The 20917-nt window shown below is 32.6% G+C and overlaps 1 protein-coding gene across 2 annotated transcripts in view; it reads left to right on the plus strand.

Annotated features, from left to right (window-relative positions):
* The window catches only part of Pcdh10 (protocadherin 10), a 56866-nt gene that overhangs the window by 26027 nt on the left and 9922 nt on the right, over positions 1–20917 (plus strand). The window contains exon 5 of one of the 2 annotated variants that reach the window (XM_047567521.1): positions 13110–14324. The exons of the other annotated variant lie outside the window; for it this stretch is intronic. Coding sequence (XP_047423477.1) covers positions 13110–13129 — 20 coding nt within the window. The 3' untranslated portion in view covers positions 13130–14324. Of the gene's footprint in view, positions 1–13109; positions 14325–20917 lie in introns of those variants that run through there. 2 annotated transcript variants of the gene reach the window in all.

A 20917-nucleotide genomic window follows, 5' to 3' on the forward strand; every position in this document is an offset into this window, starting at 1 on the left:
TCTTGTCAGAGCAGTAAGATATTTTCCCAGGCATCACTAAGTACATCCATTTGACTTTCTTATAACTTTGAACTTTTAATAATAGAATATATCATTTTTTATCTTGTCCCTAAAGCATGCATTTACTTTCTCTGGCCTCTCAGCCTATATATTTATAAGAGTGATCTTTGGACACATTCTCATGTCAGAGAAGTGAGGTTGCACTTTCAGAGCTCAGGTGGGGGCTGGCTGACAGGGTTCAAACACTGATCCAGCCAGTTCCTAGCTATGGTGTGCAACCTCTGTCATCTCTTTAGCCTTCCTATAACTTGTTCTCCTGTCGGTGACATAGATCCTCAAAAGCTCATTGTGGAGAATAAATTATTTAACATATTTAAAGCAGTGAGTGCCTGGCCCAAAGGAAGCACTTATTAAATGTTGAAGGCAACTATATATTCAGTTAAAATTGGAACAATGACATCAGCCTGAGTATGGACAAAATTAAAATGCTGGGCTTAAATAGAACTAATTATGTTCTCTTACTCCCAGAGAAAAATCAGACTCTAAGTGTTCTTTCCTCAATGTATCACTATTTTGCATCTGCAGTAAATATATTCTTTCACATGACATATTTCAAAAGTACAGTATCCCTATTTTTCCTCTTTATCCGTTAATTCAGTGGAACAGAACCAAATGTATAATGCACAGCAAAGATTAAACTTCATTCATTTTATGATAATGTTAGTCACAGAGCATGATTATAAGTTTTAAAATTTCATAGACATTATTTTTCTTATATTTTGTGTTTGTTTACAATGAATGAGGATACTTGATTATGCACAAGAAACAGAGTAATCTGACAATGAATACTTATTTTTGAGACCACATTTTTATTTCAGTCTAGAAAGTAACATGTTATATCTGATGATTGTAGAAAAGCATGATTTATATTTTTCCAAGTCAAAAAATTGTCACAGTGATACAAATCAATGTGTATAGACAATTTTGATTCGCCTTTATTTTGACAACCATACTTGCCCATTAGTGTAATTAGTGTCCTCTCCATGGACAGGATACTGTTACCCCTAAGGTTTCTAATATCCCTGAGTTAGAGACTAAGATGCCCTAAAATCACCCGAGTCAATGAAAAGAGACTGTTCATTTGGAAAATTGTTTATTTCTGTAAGATACATCAAAGAGATCTGTGTGTACCACAGAGCAGTATTTGAACACATAAAAGCCGAGACATGCTCTTGTCCCCATCTTTCTTCACTAAAATCTTGTTACCTAATACATCTGATTATCTTAACCAGTCTTATTCTCTATATTTTTGTATCTTTGCTTTTCAAAATCAGACAGAACTATCAAATGGTGCCACAACCCCATTTGAAAATCACCTACGAAACTGGCTAGACTTTACTTTCTGCTTATGGTTTATTCATTGGGCTGTCTGCGTAATTCTCATGATTTTATGATTCTAGATGTTTTCTGTCTTTCACCTTCTACATCAAGTTTGCATATATATCCTGTTTTGTCTGAATAACAAAAAGCTAACAAAAATTTCCAGTGCCCAATTTCTTTTCGAGAATCATAATATTCTCTTTTCTTTTTTTACATTGAAAAAAATTGTATTTTTTAAAATAGTAAAACTTTCTGCATTTAATAATACTATCTTCAACTATGGACGAAATGAAAATTTGAAAAGAGTTTTAATTGTTTTAGCATTTACTAAATAGGGAAATCATTATGGTCAAGTGCAATTAAGCATTTCCTCTCTTCATGAAATGCACTGGTTTTCAACAATTCTGCATTATTTTAAGTATCTCATCAGAGGAACAGAATATTTACTTTATTAGGATAAAATACTTTTTTATTATCTTTGGGAAAGTTTCCTATATTGTAATCAAGGAAAAAATGTAAAGCTCACTTTTGTGCCAATATACAGGCAATATCTGTATGATATTGAACTGCTAGACACAAAGTCCATTCTAGCTGTCGGGAATTGCAGGAACAAAAGGGCAGAATTGGAGGCAAAAAGACAATCATAGGAGTAAATATTCTGGGTTGCCATATCTATAAGACAAAGCCAAAGGTGTAGTGAAGTTGAGGTTTGAAAGTTATTTTTTGGGTAAATGAAGACATGTTTTGAATAATATTACTAATGGAAATAGTAGCTTGCAGCTACTGAAAATTTATAAACCTGGTACTATTTTCTGCATGTTTCAGAGATGAATCCATCTATATCTTATGAAGTATGTATTCTTGCTGTACTTGACTTAGAGATAATAGAACTAAGAATAAGTGTCAGGTGACTCACCCCACGGTCTCATTGCTAATGATGAAGAGCTGAACCTTTTATTTGACACCATCTAATTCTCAAGTGCTTGTTTGTAATCAACTTACTACTAGAATCTCAGGCTTAAGAGATTGAATACTCATTAGTCAGGAGGAGCCCAGTAAGGTGTGTTGTTGGTGGGTGTGTTTAGGAGTTAGTAATGAGAGTGTGATTGCAGCTATCAGGCTTCATGGTAACAAGACCTGGACAAGAATGTTGCTGATGCAGAAGGAGAACAAAGAGATTACTATTAGAGAAATTTAAACGAAGACAGAGAGAAAGAGAGAAGAAAAGTAAGAAAGCAATATAAAGCCAGGAACGAATAGTAAATAAAATAATTATCAGGGATAGTTCTCTAGTCCTGAAACTGGGTGACTGAAAGAAGATTGCATCAACAACAATAATAGTAATGGAGATCATGTGCTGGCAGGGAGTCAACTTGAGCAGAGCACTGATAGCCAATTAGGAACATGTTTGGAAGTGCATTGCAGAGATAGAAGAAGGAAGATGACAAATTGTGTCTGATTTTTTTTTTTTTTTTATTTGAAAGCAAGCTAGTGTTCTTTTCTTGAACTAAGAGTTTGGGAAGTGAGAAGTGGAAAGGAGGGAAGAAGATAACTGAAAACCCTAGTAGACTGAGACATAGCAGGGGTTACTTTTGCATAGGAAAGATTTGATCAAATGCATGTACTCACTTTAATCACTTAAAAATACGTTATCTGAAATGTTGTAATTAAAATAGTCCATACATCTTCACTAATTCTGAGTTATAGACCAGAACTTCATAGGGTAAGATTTCCTTGTATCTTTCCATGAAAGAATAAACCCAGAAGCAATCTTTCGTAAGAGAAAAAAATGCTCAGTCTCGCAGTTATAAAGTGAATTTAATATTAGTCTGTGATCATTATCTGCCTTATTTTTTCTTCGTTAAAAGTTATGGGGAAAATATCCAGTGCTCTTCTGTAGACTCCTAGTTTTTATTGCTGCTGACGTTACCTGAGGCTTTCGTTGGGGGGATAGAATCATCTTTGGAGCAGCTCATTTCATTACATTTTTCCCTTCACAAATATTCCTAGAATTAAGTTAGCCACACAACAACCAGGCAGTCTTTTTAACTACAGAATATTCTGTTACATTTTGAAGATTCGGAGTGATGGATGGAGAGCAGACTGTTTTCAAACATGTTAAGTATAAGTACTGGGTTCTCTGCTGGGATGGGTGGATGGGTGAGGAGGCACAGGTATGTTTTTTTTGATCCTCAAACCCAGCCATTTCTGCCTAGCACAGTGAAATCAGTGTGGACCCCTCTAATTTTCCATGTAGATTGTCCTGTCAATATTTCAAGCATTTCTCTAAGACACTGTCTTTAAAATTTTTCAGAGGCTCTCTGTCACAGCCTCAGTGCCGTTCATATCTATACTGGCTTTTAGAGCCTCTTGTATTTGGCCGTGCCTATCTTTTCTGCTTCATGTCCTTTAGTCACCTGTGAGTTTATCAGTGCATCCTATTTCTCCAGGTCTTGTGTGCTTGCATGTTCTGTTCTGCTTCTGGAATGAGCGTTCCCATTTCAAAGCCACTGCTTTCCCTATCTGCACCTCCCATGATCAACGGAGATGCGACCCAGTTTACCTTTTAAGAGAAGTCTTCCCCAGGAAAAAAGATACCTACATTCTTTCTCCAATATTTTACAGATGCTTATATAAAATTGCTGACTTTAAAATAGTCTGTCGGGAATTGGGGTCGTGGCTCAGTGGTAGAGTACTTGCTTAGCACGCATGAGGCACTGGGTTCGATTTTCAGCACCACATATAAATAAGTAAAATAAAGATCCATTGACAACTAAAAGAAATTTTAAAAATAAAAATAAAATATTCTGTAAAACATGATTTGGCCACAGGATTGTAAAATTTTTTTAGAGTAGTGTCCATGCACATTCAATTAAGAGTCCTGTGTCCAGAACTGTGTCTGGAGCCACGTGAACACCAGCAGATAGTGAGTCAGTAAAGGAAGTATCCTGAAAAAGATAGGGTGCATTTCTTTCCTTTCTGAGCAAGTCTCCCAGGTATCTGCCAGATTCTGGTAAATCATGTAATCACAGTAGTCTCCAACGGCCAAAAAGCAAAAAAAAACCCTCATCATTTCCAGTCCTCCGTACTCTTCCCTGGATTTCATTGTCTTTCAAACTTTGTTGATTCTCTTGTTTTTTTGTTCTGACCTGAACTATACTAGCTCTTTCGTTTATTTTTTTCTGCTACATTGCTTTCTCTTTTGCAAATCCTTAAACCTGGTGTTTCACATCATGGATGCTAATTCACTAATCTGTTTCTTTTCAATTGCCTTTAGCTTATAATTTACAAACATAAACAGAAAGTAAGTGTAAGGTCACCTTGGACATGAATGTGACGAGGAGCTATTGTGGACATGGGTTAGGAGCCAGAGGTTGTTGATGGCACTGGATAACTAGGGCTGGAGGAACTTTATCTGAATTCAGATTTCTGAGTTTTGCATGTACCTGTTTTTAAGCATATGGTATTATTAATCACCAATATTGCATTACCTATTCATATTTTTTTCATAGATATTTGTTCTTTTTTTATGGCAATATAGTAACTAATGGGTGTTATTGGATGCTGATTCTTTTTCAAATAACATTATAAGATTTTGATTTTTTTGCAGGAAAGTTACTATGAAAGAAGCAGATAGATTTGTACATTTGTCATAGTTTAATAATATAGATTTTTTTGTATAAATACACATTATCAATATTGTTTAACCAGAATCCTTTCCTGGTCACACAAAAATTGATTTTAGTTTTTAACTTTTTCTTGAATTTTGTGAAAACTTGCATAGATAAGTAAATATATAACCCAACATTTTGCTTTTTGGAGATGGGTACCAGGGATTGAACTCAAGGGCACTTAACTACATCCCCAGCCACATCCCCAGCCCTTTTTATTTTTTTATTTTGAGACAGGAACTCACTAGGTTGCTTAGGGCCTCACTAAGTTACTAAGGCTAACTTTGAACCTGTGATCCTCCTGCTCCAACCTCCTGAGATACTGGGATTACAGGTTGTGCTAACATACCCATCAACACAACATTTATACTTTGTATGAAGTTTAATATTTGTGATAATTAAAATGAACTCTAGTTGAACAAAGTTTAAGCTTATGGAAAGTATTATAACCATTTAGGGATCTAAATCTTGGCCTTAATGAGAATATAACTAAGATGAGTTTTAATCTTTAACCAGCATGGTATAATCTTATTTCAACAATTTAACATTTATAAATGTTTTGTGACTATTTGTTTTGCTGCCCATCATTTCTCAAATCTCTTATTATCTGATGAGAGATTTAATTGAAAGGGGAGAAGGAAGTGGTTTAATGAGTCCAGGATATAACTAAAATTAAAGTATGTTTAAGAATAGGTAAGGTAAAATTGTTTATTATGCAAAGTAAAAGGAATGCTTTATTTATAATATATCTATCTCACAAAAACAGATTTCACTCAAAAACCAGGGTTAAAATTTAATCTTAATATATATAAATAATTTAAAAGTAATTAGGATTATGTTTGCATGTGATGATTAGGCAATTAGTCATGAAATATAAATCTATATACTGGATAACAATTTTATTTCTTTATTACCTTTTGGATTGTACCACCTTAATTTTAAATTGCTTTGGTTGGAAATATGTAGAAGACTTATTACTTAGACTTATCCTACAAAATGATTAAAAAGCACAGCAGATTTTTCTTGCTCTCCTGGCATGTCAACCCTGGTTTCCCGAGGCAGGTGCCCTAAGGACAGGATTGCGAGATTTAACAAAAGAAAATAAATACATAACATTCAAATATTGCATGGGGCGTATGTACAGTAACAAATTTTCACTGTTTATCTGAATTCAGTTGATTCTGGCACCCTGTATTTTATCTGGTAGCCCTACTCCAGGGTTACTCCAACCTGGAGTCTTGAGGTTCCAAATCTGCTTTTACTGTGGGGGTGTGTTTTCTGCATCCTCTGTGTTCAGCTTTGTGTATCTGAATCTCCAAGAGCCTGAACTTCCTGCTTTTAATCTACTGTTTGCTTTGACACAGAAATAACTGAATTATATCAGGGAGAATAAGATCACTGAGTAAATTTAATAAATAGCTGTATATTAGCACACTGTTTCTAAATCCTGTGTGCTATGTGACTTTTTTGGAAATAAGCTTGTATAGACTGTGATAGATATTTCATTTAATAACCCAGAATATTTTTTCACTTATTTTTATTGCTTATTTCTTTAAGGTTGTGGGTAAGTTATTTTGGAACTTTAAGCCTGATTAATCAAGTTGTTAGTGTTTAGTAAATTAGATACATGGGTATATGTTTCTAAAATGAAAGTGTTATGCATTTTTGTACATTTATCTTACCTTGCTGGAATTTATGCTTGGTTTTCGTATAAAGATGAGGTTGTGCATTTTGTGAAGACTTGAAGTAAATATTGAGAGATAATAATGCTGTTTGTCCTAAATAGGTCTCTGTAGGTAAAATGTCCCTGTGTTTGCAGGGATGACCAATCCCATTAAAGTATTTTTCATGCCTTCTGCTTTGAAAATTAATGCTGATTTCAGCCTCACTGGAAAGTAACTGCCAAAATTTTCTTATGTTGTTTTGAAGGAGCAACTTGAAATGTAAGTGTGTCTAGATGTCGGTAAATAATTTCAGCTCATAATGTTAAAAAAAAAAAAAAACAAAAAACAAAAAAAACAGAGGAAATATTTGTTCTTTAAAGGAACATAACAGTATCTAGTTAGGATTTCAGTGATACAAAATACTGGTGTTTGTCTAGCTTTAATGAAATTGTCCTTTGAGGTGATTAAAGTAAGATATAATTGAGTGGTTTTTCTTCAGAAGATGTTTCAAGGGTATTTCTTTATTGTCAATGTAAAAGATGCTATTTTCAAAATTTTCTGGAACAAATCAGAATTTCTGTATTTTAGTGCAGGATGAAGTATTCCTGAAAATTTTTCAGTATTTTTTTTTTACATGGAGAGAAATATATGTTACATTTTCATTCCCTAAAATATTTGTCAATATGTGGTCAGAGCACATTAAAAATTTATTCATTCTCCAACCTTGATGTCAACATACTAATGAAGCAATCGGGTTTTGTTTGTCAAAGAGGGCCTGGTGTATTGGCAAGTCCCCTGGGTAAGATCATGTGCTGTTATCCTAATACACCTTTTTTTGGAAAATCAAGCTCTGAAGGCATGATGTTTGACATTATTTGAAGGATTTGAATAGATCCCTTTTTCTAAAATTCTACACACATTTTCTTAGCATTTTTAGATTAAATTTAATTGAAATGTTTAATGCTTTTAGTATTTAATAAACATATCTTTATATTGACAATTCTTGTTGCTGAATGGAAAAGTTAGAAATGATTATTGTTTGTTTTCTGATATCATGTTCAAATCAATTTAGATAATGTGGTTTGGAGGGATTTGTCTAACAGAGGGAACATACATCCTATTGCTAGTTTTTTGGTCATAGTTCAAAGTACCCTCTGTTAATATAATGAAGCAGATATGTGTCTTGAAAGCAGACGGAATTGAGTTGCTCTAACGGTATCTTCCCTGCTGATAGCACTAGAGGAGTTGATGCAGTCACAGTATCCCTTGAGTGGACACTTCCCGGTGAGCCAGCTGTGGGTGTCCCTGTTGCCTTTGTGACACACTGACACACTCAGTCATGCACCCTGTAGAGAGGTTTCTAAGTGCCCACCACCCTCCATCTGGAAGGAATCAGCTTATGTCCTGGGTGGGATTCACTTCCTCCTGGGAAACCACGTGAGGGTAATGGCACACCTTGAGACTTGTAAAACAGAGGCCCCTGTTTCAAGGCTGTTAAATTCTTCTTAGTAAAATTTGGTGTAATAATAAACACTAAGGGAGACTAAATTCTGAAATTTTTCTTGGTGATAAATTCAGGGCTTTGTACAGCTTATCAACTCTACTTGATTTGGAGGGACTCTTATAGATTATCAAATAAATTTCTTTCTTTGGCACACCCTGCCTGGAGAGAAAACCCCATTCACTTTTAATGCACATGTCGCCGTCAGTGAAAAGTCTCCATCTCTATAGGCCCCTGAGACTCTCAGGAGAGATGGCGGGCTCTAGCCAGTTTCTAGAGCAAGGGTATGGAGAGAGACAGCTGGGCTTCTCTCTTCTCTTAGACATGGTCCATTCTGCTCATTCGGTGCTAGACATTTCTATTTCACAAAACTAGACTTGCCAATTGTCTTATCTTCAAAAAAAATCCTTTACGCATTTTTTAAATTTAATAAATATTTGCAAACAATGCTGTAAGTATGACATACACACACATTTTGAACTAAGCTAAACACTTGGCTTTACAACATATTTCTTACATGAATGGTCTGAAGAATTGTATGAGTCATTTATTTCACAAAGTTGCCTTTCTAAAAGATTGAACGTGGCTTATGTTACATCATCACCTCTAAATTCCTACTTTCCACATATAATATCATCCCATAACTCTGTCAAGACAGAATAAAAAGGCATGCTTCCGATGAGAGGAAAAAAGCAAATTTTGCCCAAGGATCGTGAGAACATTGTAAATTAAGTCAGAACTCAAGATTATGCTGCATTAAAATATTATTATTGGTCACAAGGACAGTATGTTATATTGAGAGAAGGCTTCAGTTGTGTAATAATTCACAAGAATCCACAACAACATGTAATTGAGTTTTTTTTTTTCACAAACATATATATATATATATATATATATATATATGTACAAATAATTTAAACTCTGTGTGTGATTTTGTGAGGCAAAAACATAATTTGCAATCTAAACAATGTACTATATGTTAAAAAAATAAAAGTTTTCAGTGGGAGGGTAAAAAACCAATCAAGTAGTTTCTCGCTGAAAGGCTGAACACTACTATGCTCATTTCTGGATATAGGGTGAAACAGAAAAAAAAAAAATCTTTAGAAAGATTTTAAAAGGAATCCTCAAAAGTGGTTTAAGAATAAGACATAAGAAAGTTGAAAGAACTGATTATTCAACTGGTCAAATCTCTAATGCAGACTTACTTTTAAACTACCTTTAAATTTATGATTTGCTTTATGTAGGGAACAGAGGGCAGGTGTTTCTGACTTCCACAGGGGGTAATGGGCTCAAATCCTTGTGTGCCAGATTCACCTTATGTATAAAGAAGTGTCTCACTGTGAGGCTCATTAAACATTTGAATGAACTCTGGAGTGGGTTACTGATCTCAGCCTCTGGAAATTTTTCACTATAGTGGAGTCTCAATCATTTCAGATATTTGAAGGCTCTTCTTTTTTCAGTTGCAGAAATAGATTATATTACTTCACAAGCATAATTTATTGCTTTAGCTTCTGTGATTTATGCTGTCATAAAGTGTAAAGAGAATTTTGTGTTTATTGCAATGTGAGTATAGGAATGTGAATATTTGAATTATACATTGTCGTTTTAAAGTGCTGCATAAAATTATTTTTCCACCAGTCTTTTACATAGTATAAAGAGCATATCAATATGGATATGTTTACAGTTATTTTATCATTATGCAATATAGACCTTACATCATTCTTCTTAAGTCATTCATTAATCAGCTTTACATAAATATTTGTATTAATTTTTTAATATTTTCCCACAGTTTAATAAGTGAATTATAAAAGGTGACAGGATTCCACAATACAAAAATATACACCATAAAATATTTATTAAAGATTGTGTGTTAAATTATAAGAAAGTAGATATTTGAGTAAATCTTCCCATTAAGGATATTTTTTCATCCATACTTCAGATATTAAGTATCTTACATCTAGCATTTCTGTGACCTACTGTGAAAAAAAAAAAAAAAACACAAAAACAAAAACTGGAATTGAATAAAATTAAAAAGTCCCTTTTCTACAACTTTTGATTACACCAAAAATAAAACCTTTAATATTAAGTGATCAATTCCTTACATGAGCTGATGCATAGCTAGAAACAAATGCATTTATGAAATAGAAAGAAAATAAAAATTCTTCAAATATGAGTTGATAATTCTATGTAAATGTAGAATATATCAGAAACCTTTGACATTCAATGTATTTGACCCATTCTTCACAGCCTGAAATGCATCAGCAAATGAGTAGATGTCTAATACTGAACACCGTACACCAGTTGTCCTGGGCACCAACTCTAAAATGAATCACGTTTGTTTAATATATTTGCTTGTTACTTGCCCAGTGTTAACCCATCAACTCTAAAAGCAAAGTGTCAATGCAGTCTTTAAACTGACCTCTTTAAAGGTTTGAAATAAGTGGGTGTGACTCTAACTTTAATCATAGTGTAAAGTATTTCTGTTAGATATTTAGTGTAACACAAGTGTGAGTTTTGCTTCTGAAATGGAGGTAGTTGTCCCTCCTCAGTCTAATTGCTCCAACCCCCAACTTCATCTCTTACCTTTCTCCTATTTTTGCATTTCTGAATTAAAGATGATTATATTATCTAAGCAACTCCTGAAATGGGTGGTCTTCAAGTAAAAACAAAGCACATGTAACTCTAAGCAGCAATTGAAATATGTCTGTTAAGCTTAGGATTTTATTTAAGATATTCAGCATAATGTATGCTAAAACTTCTGTGTTCTTATAAATGTGAACCCTTTTAATAATACAGTTTCATTTTGTATCAGTCGAAATCAAATAAACGTACAAAATCATACTAATATTTTTCACATATATAACATCTTAACCTAATAAGAAATGATATTTTAGTAAGTTAAATATCTTCCAGGTTGGCTAATGTCAGCATTTATAGAGGTGTAGTTTTTTTCTTATATAATCTTTCACATTATGAATTAGTTTATATGTTTAGTATATATTATTCCTGAGTTCCTTTGGTCCTTGAACTACTAAAATGAGATTTTCTGTAAATCAGAAAAGGCTACAACCTATAAGTATTAACTGCAACTTATTTCAAAAATATTTGTGGAGTTACCATATTTCCTGGTTTGACCGAGAAAGTATAGAATCTTGGGTAATTATTAATAGTGTTTCTTTTCACACACCAAAGAGTCTAATTGGGATAATAAATTATTTTGGTCACTTTAACTGTTTCAGTTCATTTTATAAAGTTGAACTTTTATGGTTGCAAGCTAATTTACTGAATTTTCTATATTTCTGTATTCTGAACTACTGATTAATTTTCAATTCAATTTGGCACAAATAAAATATATTTGAATTACTTATCTAAAGTGAACCATGAAACAGGGAATTTTAAATTCAAGGACATAGGAAAGTGGGATTTAATTCTATTAAAAGAGAAAATTTCTCTCTGCTTGTAGAATCTTCTCTGTAGCATTATGGCTGTACAGTAGCTGCCTTGTAGTCTAAAACCGTGGCTAACTTGTCTTATAATTCATTATATCATATGATATTATAAAACAGTGCTTTGATTACTTTCAATACTGGGGACTAGACAATACATGAAAATAATCATCCTTACTTTAATTTCTGTTAATGAGGTACCTGACTTTTACAGTTTTACCTGATCCTTCTGCCAAATGTTGATCTGTTGAAGAGCCATTTCATTGGTCTGAAACTGAGTTTTAGAGAAAAAAAATATGTGGAAGAATGAGGGAAAATAAACAAGGAAAAATAGATGATTAGGTAACTTACTTGAAATGAGTGGAAATAGGAAAGGGGGATTAAATAGATCAGTATATTCTTATATTTATTAAAAAAGACAAATAGTTGTTGCACTACCCAATGTTGTTCTTAATTTTTAATGAGATACTCATAGATGTGATCTTTATGTCAACTGATCCATCATAATTTTCAGCACATTTGTACTATACACCTAATAGGTGCTGGCTAGTGATCTAGAGGAGACAATTTCTGTTCTCACTGTGCATATGGTCAAATATTATAAAGATTAGGTATAAATGGAAAAAATGTCCTTTAGCATTACAAATTAATAAAATGCTTAAAATTATAGGCCTGGATAGCTAAATCTGAGCTTTCCATTTTATAATCAGAGGTTTCAAAAGACTGAACCAAAAAGACAATATCTTGTTCTTTGTTTTTATCCCCTTTATGAGAAATCTTATCCCTTTTAGTAGATAAATTTACTTTAGAAAATTGAAGACCATAAAAAACATGTTTTATCTATACTTTAAAGAAAGTAAAATAACCCAGAAAATGTGATTTAAACTACCTAAATATTCTTTGGTGTAGTTTTCTTTGACATTATATTGATGTATGTATGTATGTGTATTTTAAAGTTTACTAAATTAAATATGTAACTAATTACACAAAGATTTTCTAAAGACTTGGTCTTGAAATCTAAGAGCCACCTATTTTTTCTAAACTCTAATAGTGCATGAAAGAGTGAAATAGGAGTTGTTTTGTAGATAACTTTAATAAGTTAAACTTTATATTATTAATGGGTAATATTATTTTTGTGTGATCAAGTGTTCACCACACCTATTCCAACTTTACAAGAGAGATTGTAATTGAATATACAGATTGTATATTTCCCATGCAAATCTCACTTATACATACATCAAAACTGTAAATTGCAGAAAGCCCCAACAGGACAACAGGACAACAGTGACTCCTAGAAACCAAAGCACACTGGGAGGTGGAGCTAAGTGAATTCTGTACCAGAGGACAGCTAGTTTCCACTTGCATTGCTTCTTGTACAATACTGTGCAGTTCTACACTCTCAAAGTCAACCACTTTTTCTTAGAGTATTTTTCTTTCTTTTTCACAGCACGGAAAAGGATATGCTAGTCAATTCTACAGAACTTACCTGAAGCAGCATGATTTGCACAAAGTCGACCAACAAAAGCATCAACTTTTCAACTTCATTATCTTGGCCATCCAGTTAGTTGTGTGTGACTGAGTATTAGATTTCCAGCGGAGTCATCGTGGCCAATTATAGGACCTAATTGCTCTCAGCAGGCCTGAGAAATGAGTTGAAATGTGCAGAACTGTAGAAACTTCAGAGGCAACTGACTTTGCCTCTCCGATCAGTGTGTGCCTGTTTACAGCACTATATATCTCTCTCTCCAAATGTCACTGAGCCCTTTAGATGTTTATATTCACCACAAGAAGCCAGTCATAAAGATAAAGGAAATTTGTGCATTATAAATGCAATATCACTGTTTTAAACTTGACTGTTTTATATTATTTTTGTGTGATCAAGTGTTCCCCAAACTATTCCAACTTTACAAGAGAGATTGTGATTATGTTCTTTTCACCTGTGGGTTATTAAAAAAAATGTTGTATTCTGAAGACCCACAAAATATCAAAGACATTCTGTAGTTTATACACCGTGTTGCAAAGTGTTTACTGTACTATTTCAAAGCTTCTAAATAAATATAAAATATATATATTATATTATATAATTTTCCTAAAATGTGGTACAAATCAGTTGGTTTTTAAATGGATTCATATAGTCCACATCATACAATAAAGTGAAAGGTAATTCAGGGTCCAAAGATAAACTTACTAAGAAAAGTATCATTAATAGTTTCCTCCCAGTTTTCATTTCTTATTCAACCCTGTTTTTCCTTGTTTAAAAGAAAACAAAGCTCTAAGCTACAAAATTCTCTCAAGAACTCATGCTGAATTTTCAATGCCAAAGATGTAGCTGTGGATATTACCAGACAGAGCACTGAATATATACTATCAAAATATCTAGCAATCTATATGATTCTGATTCTATTTCTATGGCTTTGAATTTAGAATCACTTAATGCTTTTATAAAGAATCTTTCACCTGTACTTGTTAGAAAAAAAAAATGGGTGTGTGTACATTTTGTGGTGTAAAATATGTAATTGAAGATTACTATTTTAAGAAGTCCTCAATCATCTAACTCACACAGAATTTTATTTTACATAGTTTTACATAGTTTTGTGACTCAATTACACAGTAATATAAAATATATTTATAACTCTATATGAATATATAGAGATATATAAGTATCTGAACTGGTAAAAAATAACCATAAAATATAAAGAATCTCTAAATTTAAAACATTAAATAAATTTGGAGATAGATACATGGTACATCATTGTTTCAGTATTGTGTGAAAATTTTCTATCTTAACTGTAGTCAGTGTTTATTAATGACAAAATTCTTCATGAGTCAGCCTTGAAAAATCAAGCTTGCCTTTTATGTCAACAAGGTTAATTATTAAATTCAATAAGATGCATTTTTCCTTCTTTTTACATACTTTTTTTCTACTATGGTTTATTGCTTGTTGAAACACAATTAAGAGAGGGAAAAAAAATGAGAGAATGTGAGATGATTTTCTAAACCAAAAGCAAAATTGTCATAACTCCCCTCTTAATACGCCTTGATCATGATGTCCACATTTGTCCCATCCAAATGACAGACCTATTTTGAATACTGCCCTTAAGTTTAACTGACCTTACATACAGTGATAGTTTGAGCTGCACAATGTTAATGAAGAATAGACTAAAACTTAACAAATAGTCTCCACCTATTTTTCAGGTAATTGAAGTGAAAATTTTTCTTTAGATTTAACATTAGAATACATACCTAATTCACAAGTCCTTGATGTTTACCTTTAGAGTGATGTCTCAATATCACACATTTAACTGTTATCAAATAAGGTAATAAGATGTCATAATACCAATCACTTTATATACCAAAATCAAGTATAATGTTCCAGTCTTTGGGGAACCATTTAAAGCTCAAGCTAATCCATCACTCATACTATAAAAAGCACATACCTTCACCAAGGGCAGCAGTAACATTTTCCCAACATTTGGCATTTACTACATCAATATTTTGAATGATAGGCTATTTTAGTAAGTAAATGTTTATATATAATTTAACTGGAAAAAGTCAGTTTGTTCTAATTGCTTTTTAAACAAGAAAGTTATTTTCTTGTTAAATCACTGCTTTGATTAAATTCTTTCATGCATCATTTTATAATCAGGGGGGAAAATCCACATCCATCCTTTTTATTACCTCTATTGAAAAAGAATGTTATAATCACTTCCTATATAATAGATATATTAATTCATTGGATGTAAAGGTGTTTTCTTTAATCATTAGCCCTTTATATCATTGTATATAATTTCTCTTTAATCAACTTTTTATACCATGTATTTGAATATTAGCTATTTTTTATATATCATAGTAATCTCCCTACAGTAATTTTCATTTTAGTTCTTCAATTATATTATCATTCCACAAAAAATTCCAAAAAGTTTGCCTATTTTGAGGGACAAATTATTCCAATGCAAAATAGTAAATGATTAGCTTATTAATCAACAATTGCATCCATAGTCAGTCAGAAGTTACAATAGAGTAAAGATATAATTTTAGGAAATTGTCAAAAATGTTATCCATCCTTGAGGGGGACTAAAAAATGGAGAGTGCAACCAATTAACAATGAAGTTTGCTAAATAAATATTTACTAAGATAGTATATCAAGGAATTATAGTATAGGCTTTCTATTTAATCTGGTCATTCTAACATCCAGTCTTCCATAATTTTTGTACATGTAAAGGAAAAATAATACACAGATTAGTAGATGTTATTTCATAAATTATTTCATAAATGAATAATCATGCCATTTACTCCTTGTTAACATCATGAGTTTTAGAGCGTAAAAGTCAGAAAATTTTCCTGTGGAAACAGTGTTTTAATGTTTCAATGGTATGTCAAATGACAATTTTTAGAAAATTTTCATCCATATGTAAAATTCTAATTATTAGCTTATAAACATAATCTTGTGAAACCGTTTTCAATGAAATAATTAAATATTACATCAGAATTACTCTAAATTATAGTAATGTCAATAACATAAGTGTATCATCTTTTCTTGGGAAATATTAGGATATATGTATATTTTCTTCAGGAAGATATCAAACATTGCAAATTAAGAACTACAGTAGAAGACTGAAATACTTTAATTACTCATTCTGTTTCATTTCTTAATTGTGCTGTAGTTTGATTCATCAGATGTTCTATCATTTGGAAGCCCTCCTGCTTTTCAGTAAGAGGAAGAAAATATTCCACACAGTTCTCGACCTAAGCTTTCCTAACTGTGCATTGATTGTACAATCTAACCTTCCAAAAATTACCGACTGTAGTTCAGTTGATCTCGAGGGTAATTGTGGAGCTGGAATGTGGCAACCGTTAAGCAAGACAAAGGATGTATTTGTGCTCTTGACTGACAGCAGGATGGTTTTTGACGTTGCATGTGATTTTCCCTGCTCATTTCTATGTGTGCTATGAATACCCAAGGAAATCAAAAACACTGAAAACATTAGTATACTTGATGATTTTTCTGAAAAATCTTATATTTTTCATATTGCGATATCTTGGGTTCTTTATCTTTTTCAAGTCTAATTTTGTAGTGGTAAGGCTTTGCACTTAACATCCTTTTTATGTTCCTTTTTAACAAGGAAAAACAGAAAATAACAAAATTCCATATTTTTTACACCACGGAGTAGTAAAATTATTTTATATATTGTTAGTACTTCAAGGACTATCCCTCTGCTAAGTCAAGCAAAATCCTTCTACAGTAATTTGTGAAACTGTTCAGTAGAGTATTTTTTCTTCAAAAACTTGGCATAGGTTTTAGACTATAGCATTCTCTAAGAATGCCGGTAGATGGGTACCGCCAGAGTATTGCAGGCAATAATATGACTAAAATCCTAATACCTTTAGTGTGCATGCATGTATTTCTAATCACTGTTATTTTTTAAGTATTTGTAAAAGTAGAAAAAAATGATTTATTTCTTGAAAACTTGTCACATGCTTAGTTTGAGGATTTACTCTCCAGATATTTTTGAGTTGTGTGAAAATCTTGCATCCAGGATGCAAAAGTATTACATTTTCACACAAGACTCAAAAATCTCTGAACGACAGAACTTAGACTTCCAAACATCCATACATTCTTGAGCTGAAAGTAAGCAGGGAATTTCAGCTCTAAACACATTTTTTGAGACAGTTATCTGTGAGTGAAAACAGGGTATTATAACAAAAGATGAGTTTTGATCTTAAATATAGTGTTTGTTACTGTGAATGCTATAATAATACATAAGTAAAATGAGTGTAAATGTAATATATTATTTTATACTGCTGTATACATATGAAATAAATAAAATTAGGATACATATGCCATTTTTCCATGCATGGATCTTCCACTAACGCCTGTGGGAGCTTTGAATAAAATCAGTGGCAAAAAATGTGACCCTAAGTTTAAAAACAACTAATGCTGACTTAGTAATTTTAATCTTAATATAACGGGTCTAAGGGGACATCTGTTCAAAACCGATTCTCATTTGATGCAACATATGCTAGGTTTTAAAGGATTTCACTATATTTATAGTTTTGAATGTAGGCAATTGCACAAAATTTTCATGATACCCAGGATGAATCCTTAAAGTATATATTTTTCCACCCAGTACTGTTCTTTTTTAAACTTTTTTGATTTGTAGTAAAATCAAGGGTCCACAAATTAATAGAGAGGTTGTACATAAGATATGAGTGCCTTTAAGCAATAAAAGAAAGATGTTTTTCTAAAATTCAGAAACATTTTATATTTAAGTTTCATAGAAATGACAGAACAAAATTCTTATGGGTATCATTTTCAAAGAAGAACATATGAATTAAGGTTTAGATTTTTTAAGTAATATTAAGATAGTCTAAATTAACCCTATAGAAATTTCAATTCTGAAATACCTAAGCAGTGATAGAAGAAACACCCTGCTTCTTAATCTCATGTGTGGTTTGTGTGACTCTTGAGTTCAAATCACACAAACCACACAAACAAGGTTCATTTAGAAGGCAATAAGGGTGAAAACTATGTATTTTTCTTGCTTTAAATATCTATCATTTTCCACCCTGTGGTGTAAAAGAACTGAATAAAATACATAGGAATGATAACTCTTCATGAAATGTTATCAGCTCTAATTACAGTGTGCCTGGGTTCCCCTATAGATCTTTTTCCTTGGAAACCCTCTTATTATCCCCTCTCCAAATACCATATATCATGAACTGTTTCATCAAACCAAGGTTGTAAATTTTTAGAGGCAAAATGTAACTTTAGTAATTACAGATTGAAGTCCGACAATGAGGGGATATAAGAATACATGGTAATATGTATCTTTAAGAAAATTCTAGTTTGTTTTAGGAACCAAAGAAATTGCAGGAAAATATTAAATAATTAAATGACCAAATATTTAAATAATCAAACATCATGGTAAGAATCTATCAGTGGATCATGAGGATCAATTTAATGTACAAAGATAATGACATGAAAAGAAATATAGGTCAGTAGAATAGAAAAAAAAAAGTAGATGATAGAAAAATATTAAAACATACCACTTTTATGTAAAAGTAATTAGTTCTTTGAGAAATTTTTTCTCAGATACATGTGTGAAATAGGTCATAATCTGAAATGCAATCCTTACTGTGCATCAGTTCCCCAAATGTTTGAAAAGTACTGTACCATATGAGTTCTGTTTCCAATTTAATCTTATTTAATGCTGTAGAAAGTCAGGGAAGATATCTTTGAAAAGTTACGTCTCAGATGAATCTTCGTCTTTACCTTTTTGAAAATGTGGATAAGTAGACTAGTTGTAGCATTTTTCTGAGAATTATGTGAACTGATGTCCGCGAAAGGCACAGCATGGTGGTCACATACAAGTGGTGTATGTTATTATTAATATTATTTCCCATTGCTTTGCCAACTATTCTTGGTTACCAAAAGTAGAGAACACACCCTCCAAATGGAAAAACTTCCTCACTCACCATTCCAGACTGCTGTAGACTTGTATCTAAGTGTGGCCCTGAACTTCAAAACCTCAAGATGAAAGTGGGCCCTGCTCACCTCTGTCTCCCCATTTACCAGTGCTGTGGAGTCCAGAAAATAAAACTTGTGTCTGAGTTCCAGTCCTCTCCCCCATCTCCCTTTTGCAACTCTTGAGCAACCCTTTATCCCTACTTTTGAAAAAAGCATTGTGATTGCACTATAACATATTTATCTTGCTTTTTCCCTTTGATGCCAATGTCCTTTCTAAATATCTATTTCCATACAAATAAATATGTGTTGGAAATATTGCATATTTGACAGAATCATATTTTTTTTTGCATATGACGTTCTTTGTTTTCATATAACTACTATTCATTTTAGAAATAATTGGGCAGTATTCAGCATCTGCTCAATAATATTGGATTATTTTAACTGTTCTGTTTGTAGACTGCTTGGTGTTGGCAATCCCTAGTCTGGCAGACTGCTCCCTAGAGCTGTCCTTGGCTGTTTAAAATATTTCTAAAATTCCCTCTTTTCTTTTGAATCAACTAGTTAAAAGTTCTCTTTCCTTATCATGAAATGAGACTAAATTTTCTACATGTGTAAGATAGTTCATATTAATCTGTAACTACATCAGTGTTGTAAGGGAGTATTCTTATTTTAAAGAGAAGGTATTAATTAATTCATGTAGAAACTTCTAATGAGAATATTGCCTGGATAGAGATACATTTTTGTTTGCTCATTTGTTTTCCTTTGAGAGCAGTTGAATTAACATTGCAATCACCAAATCAGGAACACAACCTTCTCTATCCCCTCCTTTCCCTCATCACTGTGAGTAACTCTTCTCTTGATCATGAAAAAACGGACACAGTGTTGGCATGATGAAGGATTTGAGTCTGAAACTCAAAGTGTGAGCATTCTCTTATTGTTAGTTGTGTTTTCTAATTAATAATGGAGTGAATAGCCCATTTCTAAGTTTTCTGGCAATACCTTTCAATATCTGTGGTGTGTGTGTGTGTGTGTATGTGTGTGTGTATGTGATGCAGGGGTGGTTGTGTGATAAAAAAGAACATTAAAGAGCACAAAAGAGGCCCACAAGAAGGAACACCTGAAGGGACACGGTCATCTCACAGGAAATCAGGGGCATCCCATGTCTTTTTACTAAATAGTCAGCAGAACATCAAAGCACCCAATTATAAAGCAAAAGTATTTGATGATCCAAAAGTTGGTTTGGGATTTTCAACACCATGAAATCAACGATTGATTGCTTTTGACATTGTGTGAAAACCACCCTTATTTATGACAAGACAAAAACTGTGCAATGGTAATACTAAAAAAAAACTGAATAAAACTGAATCCAGAGGAGAGCATAAGTGTGTGTGTATGTGTGTGTGTGTGTGTATGTGAAAGAAAGAGAAAGATGCTGGGGAGGGAGAGAAAGAACTTAAGTTCAAGCAAGGAGAAAAATAATGAAAATAGGTGGTCATTGGGTAATTTGAATTAAAACCTAACCAAGAATGAAATAAAGTGATGTAGTAAACCTTAGGAAAAAGTAAAATAGAAAAGAGTTATATTAAATTTTCTGTAAAAATTTAATATCAAATTGCCTCTGTAAAAATATAATATCAAATTACCTCACTGGGATGCCTTAATGTTGATCTCTTATTTCTATTGCTTCTGTGACAAAGATGCATGAACTCACACAAACAGGTTTTCAGGGTGGGGAGTTAAATATCAGTGGTAGAGCACTTGCCTAGCAAGCTTCAGATCCTGAATTG

The sequence above is a fragment of the Sciurus carolinensis genome, chromosome 10 (genome assembly GCF_902686445.1).
Source record: "Sciurus carolinensis chromosome 10, mSciCar1.2, whole genome shotgun sequence".
Classification (NCBI taxonomy): Eukaryota; Metazoa; Chordata; class Mammalia; order Rodentia; family Sciuridae; genus Sciurus; species Sciurus carolinensis.